General features: G+C 40.3%; 1 protein-coding gene across 1 annotated transcript in view; it reads left to right on the top strand.

Annotated features, from left to right (window-relative positions):
• LOC104497657 (usherin-like) overlaps positions 1-10,995 on the top strand; it is a gene marked incomplete at its 5' end in the record, with an annotated part of 113,921 nt that overhangs the window by 38,534 nt on the left and 64,392 nt on the right. Inside the window, 4 exons of the mRNA XM_010140933.1 lie at positions 1-55; positions 6,726-6,833; positions 7,347-7,530; positions 8,233-8,390. The exon at positions 1-55 is cut by the window's left edge and continues 1 nt beyond it. Coding sequence (XP_010139235.1) covers positions 1-55; positions 6,726-6,833; positions 7,347-7,530; positions 8,233-8,390 — 505 coding nt within the window. The remainder of the gene's footprint in view (positions 56-6,725; positions 6,834-7,346; positions 7,531-8,232; positions 8,391-10,995) is intronic.

Here is a 10,995-nt window from a genome sequence, read left to right as displayed (position 1 = left end):
GGGAAAGGACTTGTACACACTGATGCTGCCAGCAGAATGCAGCACACAGTGTCAGGTAAGGAGGCAGGGCTCTCTGGCAGGGTAATGTCCTGTCCTCAGGATATAACACAGTATTAACGTAGTAACAGTGCTGCTTCTCCGTAACTTTCAAACCCCCAGTACTATACACAGTTTGCAATGTTTTATCATGACTTTACATATCTTACTATTTTTTCCAATCTCTTTCATTTCTGGCTGCTGTTTCTTAAAATATGAGTAGATTTAATTCCAACATTTAAAAATATGTCTATCCAGCTTGATTCAAGGTGCATGCTTTGTGATGTGCTCAAGTTCTCAGATAATCTGTGTAGACATTCCTTCACACAGATTCAGCTCTTTTACCATCGTTAATGTACAGTAATGCAGCTGAAGTCACTAGTGCTGCTGTGAATGTGTGGCAGCGTAGGAGAAGGATTCAGTACATATGCCTGAGACGATAAAAAGTAAAGGCAGAAAGAAAGAGATCCTGGGTTCAGCTTACAATCTTATATATTCCTTATAGCCATTTTCTGGACATTTCCATAGTGTGTGTGTATCTGAAAGAAGCTTTAGTCAAGGGATTTTGGGGGAAGGTTTGACTCAGACCTCAAATGTGTTATTTTCCCATACTCAATTTTTAGTTTTAATTGAATGTTACATTGAAGCAAAATTGTTCTTCGAAATGTTTCTGTTGAACATAAAATGGGACCATAAGCATTCTGGGGTATCTTTTTTCACTCTTTGACCTCAGGTTACCCATCAAATTCTTGTATCTATTATTTTTTCCTTGGTTTTCCACCCAAGCAGGAAACGTAGCGATTCATGTTGTAGATATGTATGTATATGATAGCCACCCAAAGAGTAGAAGTTAACTTAGGGTACATAAAACTTATGCAGCATATATGGCACTCTCAACTCTCCCCTCAAAACGTGAGTCCGGAGTCACAGTGGAGCCATTAGTGCTTTAAAAGAGTTCGTGCTTGCTGTAGTCACTCACAGAGGAGTAAAGGATTGCTGGTCCCATTGACAGTATCATCATGCTCAAGAGTGAAATTCTTCAGTGTGTGTTATGCCTGTCTCCATATTCAGGGCTTCTGGACGGGAGATATTAACTACAGTACGCCAGTTGGTGGTACGTGTTTTAGAATTGCGGTTGTAAGTTTATACTGTAAAGAACACCTACCAACAAGGAATGATTTATTAAACCCATTGAAAAAAACTTCTCATGCTCCCACTGTCCTTCCCAAAAGGTGGTTATACCTCTAGAGAAACTGAAATGTTAATGCGGACAATACTGGTTTTCTTACCAGTTGGAAGGGAGAGGAAATTAAACTGCCTCCTGAGAAACAAGGACATTTTCTCCTCTTGTGTGCCTGTTCCATTAAGCCACCATCCAGTGCTGCCATGCTAAGCCAGGAGTGGAATAAAGGATCGTTCCTCCTGGCAGTCATAATCAAATCGTACACTGTTTTCTGCAGGAGCTTCCTTGGGTAATAATGTAGAATTCATGGCGGTGATTTAGCAACGTGGATAATTATTGCTCTCTAAATTAAAAGAATAAGATAAACCAATCAAATTTATTTCATACATAATCTCAAATGTTTGAACTGTTGTCTTATTCCCTGTGGATGTATGTTTTGATTTTCCCATCTTCCTTTTTTCTTTCTTTTTTTTTTTTTTCAAATCTGTCTGCTTTTCCCTGAGCAACAGTTGAGCATTAATGAAGCTGTAGCATTAGTATTTCTTGAGACTGTGAATCTCGGGTCTTGCAAATAACAGACGAGAAGGCTAGCACCTTGCCACTGCACCATTGTCTTGCTGCTTATTTTTAATTACATCAAAGCTTTGGAAACATGATCCCACAAATGCTTTGTGGGAATAGCGGTGAATGTGCTCATCATGTGAAATCCATAAATTGCTTATAATCCTCTCAAGATGTTAAAAAAAGCATTAAGTAATTGAAGACAGGAAGTCCTCAGTTAATTATTTAGAGGTGTTATCAATGCTTTAAGCAAACTGAAGCATTTTCTGCTATCTCACTGAGTTGAATGCCACTGGGACCTAGGGGCAGCAGCCATCATCTTCTCATATTCTCTAATGCAAACACCACATGGCAGCTTGTCAATAAAAGACCTTTTTATATCATTTATTACTGAACACTTCCACTACCCTGTACAGAACAATTTGGATGACAGTTATGGCATTGTTTCACTTTATGTTACTACTACTTTACAAATGGGCCTGCTAATGCTTTGCAGTGGGGGCTAGGCAGAGGGTAAGAGTGAAGAAAATAATTAGGGGAGTTGTAAAAGAAAGCTAAGAGTGCCCTCTTCAGCAGCAGCAGGTGTCTTTATAGCAAAGGTTCTTCTCAACTCCCCCTTCTTAACATACGAAAGAAAATACCACAAGTAAGAGGCTTTACTGAGAATTCATTCATCTTTAGGTAAAAGCCAAGCAAGAACATTGATGTTTATTTTAGTAAAAGAAAGAATATTTAAAAGTACTTTAGGACTGAATGGTTTGAAATCCTTTCATCTGAACCTATTCTCCATGTCAGGGTAGCGAAAACTGAAGAGGTGCAGCAACGTTGTCAGTGGTCAACTCTATCTCCATGCAGCGCTGAATCATTAGTAATATATATCGAAAGGAAACTCTTGGGGGTGGTGTGAGGCTGTGGTCAGCAATTTGACATCCTCCTGAGTAAAATTCCCACGGCAGGGCCCAGGAGCGTTATCCTGGGAGCTAATTACTGACCTTGCTGGAGCCATCCCCACAAACGGAGACAAACAGTATCAGAAGGAATTGATCAGAAGGAAAATAGAGCAATGCGTTCTTAAAAAAATCCTGTTTCACAGCCTTTTGGCAAATGACAAGTGCTGCAATAACAAAAATAGACTAAGTAAAAAAAAATTAAAAATCCCGCAATAATAGACCAAAAAAGAAAAGGCAAGAGGTATCCTCTAGTGAACAATGAAGTAGAGAAATTGGAAAAGCAAAATGCTGTTTATGTTTCGAGATTATCTTACTTGTTATTTTTATTATTAATCACATACGTGGTTTTGCACAGAGCTTTCCAAAGCATGCATAAGACAAGGCATTTAATGCAAGCTTTAATAATCTCAATAAAAATCTGCTGTGACTGCTCCATGTATGACTGGAGGTTTCAGGTGTCAGAATTTGACCAATAAATTTAGTGAAACCATGTGCTCTTTTTTTTTTTAATGCTCATTTGTCTCTTTAAAGTGTAGTTGTAAATGAGTATTGCTTTATTATGCATGTTTCCTTTAAAAGTGAACATGACTCCCTTTAGGGGAATTCAAGTAATTTGTTGCCACAGTAATCTTTTCTATCCTGAAATGTTAAATACTTGGCTTGCCTCCATGCCTTTGCCTCTGTCTACTCTGCAACTGTCATTTTCTCCCCTCTTACTTTTATACATAGTGTTCAGATGATTTTTCTTCTCTTCCAGTTCATGATTAGGTTACAGCCAGGGCTGTCCCTCTGAGTCATCTCTTTATTTTAGCTCCTTCACATCTTATTCAATTTGTAAGCAGCCCTCATGTCTTCCATTCAGTATTTTACCTTTCTACATAATTGCTTATTCTTTCTCTCTACTTGTTTGTAAGACATTTTCATTAAAATATCTTCGTACTGGCTATAAGCGAGGATTTGCTTGTAAACAAAGATCTTGCCCAGACCTTTTTTCTTGCCACAGAATTAGGTTGTTCTTGAAGTAATCACAATTAGGCACTGGAGCTATGACAAGTGTACGTTATTAAAGTCACAAAGCCATGCAGTTAAAAATTGGCTTGTATCATACGTATGAATTGACCTGTATAATCTCAATTCCGCCTCTTTCACACGAGCAGTCTGCTCTAGTCGTTTGGACGTAGGGTTACTGCCTCATCCAGTCCTCCAGCTGTGCCTCTTCCAGGGAGGAATAAAATGAAGAAAAAAAAATGAAAAGGCTCCTGTATGTAGGACTGCTGTCTCAGCTTTTGCTCTGTTTGGTAGGTTTGTTCCGTCCGGGAATCTCGGTGTGCATGGGTCTAATTCTGCATCTCCCTTCTGCTTGGTAGAAGTCAGGGAGTTGCAAGTCCAAAGTTGTTGTGAATGTGCAGCACGGTGAGGGAGGCAACGGGAATGGTGCCGACCAAGAGGGATAAAATGTGGTTTGCTGAGGGGCTGGCAGCATTGGCCGCCGAAAGGAAGAAAGTGTCCTGGGAGGATGCCCGAGTGGCAGCACACAGGACGGCGTCGTTACTGCAGCAAGCTGCCACGTCAGCTCTGCTGAGGTGGTGCCAGCCTCCCCCGAGGCCTGAGGTGGAGCCCAGCGCCCCATTTCAGCCCAGCCTGTTGCCCTCAATCCCTGCTCGCGGCTGTGCTGGCCTCCAGCTCCGACACAGCCCTGCCCAGCCCAGCCCAGCCTCAGGGACGGGCCAGGTCTCACGAATCCATGGGATGGCGGATTAGAAAGCTCCAGCAAATGAAGCGAGGGACAGCATGGAGGAGAGACTGCCTTTGGATCAAGGCAATCGGTTTCTGTGGTCGAGGGCATTCATCTCTGTTCCGGCTGCGGAACGTCTCAAGAGGGAAGGAACATCCTGAGGAAGGAACATCTCAAGCTTTCACAGCTTGTCACAACCATGTCATCTTAATTTTCGATACACCCTGCCTGAATTCCCAGAGCTCTCGGAGCTGCAGCTGAAGGCAGCGCCTGTGCTCAGGTGTGTGAAGTTTCGCCTCACGCCAGGTGCTCTGGCAGCCCTTTGGGATGCTCAGCTGCGTGGTGCTGGTAAAGCAGCTGGGGGTGGACACTACCAGAAAAGTCTCTCATTACATACAATTCGTCAGGCCAGAGGCCGGGAGGGAGTTTTCGACAGGATTTCGTTCCCTATGAGCATTCGGGTTTGCAGTCTTTTCACAGTTTTGGTGTACAGTTTGCTTCTCGTTGTTGTACTGTTTGTCTCGTTTGCATTCAGGAACAGGAGCTTTTTTTAGTGTATTATGAAGCATTCACAAGAGGATTCTTGAAAAGGTGGGAGAGCAGTTTTCAGTGTCCGGTAATATCAATTTTAAGGTCAACTTTGAGAAATACAGGAGCATGCTGTGTGAGGCAGTCTGATCAGCACTTAAAGCTGAGCTCTGAGGTCCCCACAGAGCTCCGAGTCTTTACTGATTTAACTGTAGGAAACCTTTAATGGGTGTGCAGAAATGGCTGTTTTAAAAGCTTAGTATTTTAGCCAAAGTTTGGGAACAGTTTTATGAGGAGTCCTAAAGTCAAATTCTTAAGCTGCAGGCAACTTGATGTCAAATCTGAAGTCACTCACACACAGCATAAGGAGGTTTGAAAATTTCCAAGGAAAGGTCAAAGCAATCTATTCTCTTTTAGTCTCATTCAAGGATGTCCAGCATAGAAGGCTCGAGCTGAAAAAATAGTTTTAAAAAAATTACAAGTAATTAAAATGAATAGCTTGTGATGGGGAGGACTTGGTTGTCAGTCTTGCTTCTGCTTTATAGCGTTTGTAGTAAAATCTTGTAACAAATAGGAAAACATAAGGGGAAAATATTATAGAATCATAAAATCATTTTGGTTGGAGAAGACCTTTAAGATCATCAAGTCCAACTGTTAACCTAGCTCTGCCAAGTCACCACTAAATTATGTCTCTCAGCACCTCATCTACGTGTCCTTTAAATACCTCCAGGGATGGTGACCCCACCACTTCCCTGGGCAGCCTGTTCCAGTGCTTCACAAGCATTTTGGTGAATAAATTTTTCCTAATATCCTCTGGCACAACTTGAGGCTGTTTCTTCTTTATCCTATTGCTTGTCACTTGGGAGCAGACACCCATTCCCACCTCACTATAGCCTCCTTTCAGGTAGTTGTAGAGTGTGATAAGGCCATTTTAATAAATGGAACCAAAAATTTGAAAAAATTGAACCAATAGAAATTGGGAAGGGAGCAGGAACAGAGTATCTTTGGACGTGTTTGCAATGTAGTAGATGATTTCATGTTCGGGTAAGAGAGGGGTTTTTTTCTTATTGTTGCAAATATATTTGTAAAAGGTTTTCAGAACATTACATGCTGTTCAGCTTTCCAAGTCCAAAACTCTAAGCAATTACACTTTCAGGTAGTTATCTGTTGGAAACCTTTAAACCTTCTACGACCATTACCAGTCATCGAGATTATGTGTGTGCCAAGAATGTTTAGGTGTTTTCTGGTTAATTTTTAACGATTTTGTACAGGCGGAGGCATAGTTTAAAACCCAATGAAACAACAAGAAAAGAAAGAAATCACCAAAAAACCCAAAAATCACTGAAAAACCACCACCTGGGTGGTGTATGTGTTTGGATGGTAATCTGGGCTGAGATCTGGACCATCGTTACTACACTGCAAGCACCACCTGTGTTAATTGATTTGAGGCTAATTCAGACGTCTTATGAGGGGCATCCGTAGATCCATTGCAGTATAGACACACATTCAATCTGAACTGTTTTGTCAGATCTTTGAAACTAATAGGGGATATATATCAAAACGAGGAGAATTCACCATTTCAGTATTATTCAGATGCAAAATACGATGGTTCATATTTTACGTTTGTCAAAAATACTAAAAGTTAACTTCAAGTCTGGTAACTAAGTAGTGATACAACTCTTGGGAGACCTGATGTCCACATCTCGGTCTAACCTCTTTTTGCTCTTTCTAGGGCTGCAGCCGTACACTAACTACAGCTTCACGCTAACTGCATGCACATCTGCTGGGTGCGCTTCTAGCCAACCACTCTCAGGTCAAACTTTACAAGCTGCTCCTCATGGTAAGGGAAAAAGATGTTGCTATAGAGCTGCAAAGAGATGGTCATGTGGGCTTGTGTTTTCTGATGGTTTAACAAGGTGCAAAACTCCACTCTCATCCATCAAGCTATCATGTATAAATTTGTGCAAGAGAATCCATCTCTTTTGGAGTATTTGTAGCGTAACACGCTCTTCATGCTGACTGGCTGGTGCTGCATTTCTGCTTTCGTTTTGTGACAATTTCCTCAAATTCATCTTTAAATTAGTGATGTTACAATTAGTATATGCATATTTTTGAAAGCGTAAATAAATATGCAGAGGCAACTGGATGTATAAAGGCTGCAGCCTTTGGCCTCGTCCTCCATTACTCTGTACCTTGTCTAGTTGTTTGCATTTGATATAGGGTAAATGCAGAAAATGTGTTAAATTCTGTCATTCTCACAACTGCTGAGAGCAACAGCACAAACTTTGAGAAATGAAAAACCCCTTTATGCTTCTATCATAAAATTAAAATGGAGTCATTGTGATGTTAATAGGGGTATGGCAAAATCCTCATCATATCATAGTCAGCTCGACAGAAGTGGAAATCTACTGGAATGAACCGGAGAAACCCAATGGACTCATTACTCAGTATCGATTATTTCGTGATGGAGAACAGCTTTTCCTGGGTGGCAGTACAGACCTGAATTTCACAGATGTTAACCTGCAGCCGAACAGTAGGTAAGGCATGTTAAAGAGTCCTGCTGACCTGTGAAAGGTGTTCAAAATACATGTACATGTGTTTGTAAAGTGTACTCAATAATATAAGTTACTCTTTCAACAAAAGAAAAATCTCTTACAATATCGGTTGCTGAAAAATTGGCAGAGAATATTTAGGAGGCTTCCAAATGTTGGAAAACCTTAATCAAAGGACTTTGGTTTTTTTTATGAGATTGGGTCATTCTGATTCAAAGAGGGGGAGGCTTTTATTTTTCCCTTTGGTGGTGGTTGGTAGCTCATCAGCTGGTTTTTTTCCCTCATGGAATATACTTAGAACAATTCAGGTCTTTGTATGGCAGACAGCACTGTACGTGTTTTATAATGGTTCTGTTCAATGTGAACAATACTCATGGCTCAAAAGTAGCAGCGGCTGATACTTTTATAGAGGCCATTCTGAAATTGCCTTTGACGTTTTTTGAGTCAACACTTCTCTTACATAAGCTGGTGTGAATTTTAGTATTTAAATTATTGTTTAATACAAGGAAAGAGTTATTTTTCTTACATTCATAAAACCTAAAGGTGAAAAATCTCCACTAATGCTGTAGTTGTAATACTCTTTGCATTGTCTATTCGCTTCAAATTGGTGCAAGTGGAAATGTTCTATTCCTGATATGCCTTAAGCTTCTAACTGTAGTGTCTACTGATCTTTTTGTGTTTGTGCAGATATGTTTACCAGCTGGAAGCCAGCACGTGGGGCGGCAGCAACACTAGTGATAACTATGTTATACAAACACCAGCAGGAACACCAGAGAAAATTCATGTCCCATATAATGTCACAGTAATTGATGCGTATTCCATATTTCTAGCTTGGGATGTGCCAGGTAAAAATGTATTTCTATGTTGTACTTTTTGTAACAAAATGAAAGGATGGAAAAGTTGGGCAGCTGAACCATTCTAATATTTTTATTCTTCATATTTGGTTTTAGCATTTGTGTGATTTAAATAACCAGTTTCCTAGGGATGTATTGTTTCAATAATATTGACCTATATAGTTGACATTAATATTGTGAGGATTAGCTGATCAAAAATCCATATGTTAATTTGATCTCGTAAACTATTATTGAGTGCAAGTATTAAGGATAAAAAAGAAATACACGGAAAATCAGTTTTCCCTTCTGTTCAGTCTCACCTGTTAAAGGGAAACATGCCAGCCTTTTGGGTTGATGATGTCTGTCTTGATAGCTGTCCTAGTAATTAAAATGTGCAGTTGTCCTGCAGGTATGCAATGTCGAGCTCCTTTAACAAAAGGTGTACGTGTGACACAGAGAACCTTGTGCTGCCTTTGACCCGACTGAGTGACTTTATTTGCCAGAGCACCACAGAGCTATGTGGACATGTTACCTTGCAGGAGGGTGGGTCAGCAAAGGCCCAGAAATATTTCTCCTCTTGTTACTCTTCTCCTGAACATCACCAGGTTGTCTTGGCCTGCTACAGAGGTAGGCTAAGAAGGAATAACTGAGTAACAGCATCTTTCTGTATGAGAGACTGTGCTCTGTTTCTTTAATGTAGATCATAGCTTAAGTGATTGGTGTACTTTACTGACGTTATAAAAATTATATGCTACTGTTATTGTGAGATGATGAGAGCATTGTAAATGAGCAATTTTCTGTCTAGTGCAGTTTATCTCCAGCAAAGGTGTTTTCCAATTTCTATATAGTAGGGTTTTTTCAGTAAAATTAGGTCAATTTTCTCAGAAACTTCACATTTGCATATTGCAATAACAACAGTATGGGTTTTATCAATGAACTCAGGGAAGTTTTTGATGTCTCCCTTTCTTAATTAAGACGTTCTTTACTTGCATAGCAGTCACAGTAGAGTCAACTGGCATTAAAGTCACCTAGAAAAAGTATTTTGCCTTCAAGGCTGGGATCACAAGTATTGCGGCAGTGCTTAGCAGCATTCACCCTACCCATTTAAGCAATGATTAATAAATCTATAATACCCTGAGCTGTCAATCTCTTAGTTTTCAGAAGCACAAAATCCATTATAGAAATGCTATAATATATGAAGAAGATTAAAATCTTAAATTAAACTTTTCCCCCTACCGCCTGAAAGGATTTAGAACCCAGCAGAAGGCAGGTGAATTCGAATGGCATATAATCTACAGTTGGTTTTATTGGCAAGTGACTCATGCTGTATTATAGTTTTGATAATAAATATAATATAAGGTACAAAATATTCAGCAATATTATAAATAGATTTAAAACGTAAGAATATTCTGGGATAGCATAGGCTTGTGAAGAGTGGGGTGTTCCCAGAAAAGCTTGTCCTTGTTCTAGCCCTTTTTTGCTCCTGCTTCTTGAATTCCTGTTACTCGTGAAAGCCTACAAGCCTGCAAGGAGCATCAGGCTCTGCATAATCCTTTTTTTATGTTGCAATTAAGATTTGGCGTACAAAGGTCCAGGTACTCCTGAACCCACGTGATCGGAGAGATGGGGAGGAGGCTGGAGATTATGGCTCTGTAGAGGATGCAGGGCTGGTGAATTCACATGGCTGCAGGAATCACTCTCCTCAGTCAGGAGACAGGCATTTCCTTCTTCCCAGATGCTGGGGCACACCTTGAACACTCATCTCGCTTTGGTGGCTGTTTGGTGACTCAGTCCCTTCCCCTCTGCCTTCTCGTTAAGTATGAATGAGGGTCCATAGTGTCTCTGTTGGGTAGACAGGAGAGTAAAACTTGCTGTTACTTTTATAAAAACACCTCAGGGCCATTAGCTGATCTTATAGGAGTGGGGAGTACTAACAGCAGAGAAATGCTGCTAATGCTACTGAAAGAAACCCTGTGTGCAGAAGAATTGTAGTACGCAGGAACTAGCAATTAATTATTGACCCCTCGTAATCCTGCTTCATGCTCATTCTGAGACCTTTGTGCTCCTAGTGTTTTTTTCCCAAGAGGAAGACAGCGGGGGGTGCAGGTGGGAGTTTATTTCGAAGGTTTGGATCTTCTGGAATACATCCCATTAATAGGTGCTCTGCCAGCAGACATCTGGGGCCACGTACATCCCCAGCTTGGTAGGATTAGCCTAAGGAGTCTACAGATTTTTATCCTTATTTATGTCATTGCACATGGAGTAACTTATTATTTCCTAATCTATTTTTTTTTCGGTGTATAAATCCTTGTTTCACAATAAGCTATATTGAGATAAGATAAGTTTCCCTTATAAACCCAGAATGCAGCGTTTGTTATAAGGACTGTCAGGCTTGGCAGTCACTCTTGGATGAGATGGTTCTTTTAATTGGTATAGTCTCCATGAGGAAAAAAGTGCTTTTTATTAACCAATTTTTTATGAGATGGTAGTTGGCATGGTGTCTTCCTGTCTGTGGATGTCAGGGATGCTTTGGCATTCTGTCTTCTTATCTGCTATAATAAATTGGGATCAAATAATCACCCTCGGGATTAATTATGGGCATTATATCATGCAGACC

This window comes from Buceros rhinoceros, unplaced genomic scaffold, assembly GCF_000710305.1.
Source record: "Buceros rhinoceros silvestris isolate BGI_N320 unplaced genomic scaffold, ASM71030v1 scaffold1488, whole genome shotgun sequence".
In the NCBI taxonomy this organism is placed as follows: domain Eukaryota; kingdom Metazoa; phylum Chordata; class Aves; order Bucerotiformes; family Bucerotidae; genus Buceros; species Buceros rhinoceros.
The sequence above is the reverse complement of the archived record's forward strand: the minus strand, read 5'-3'. Positions and strand labels throughout refer to the sequence as shown.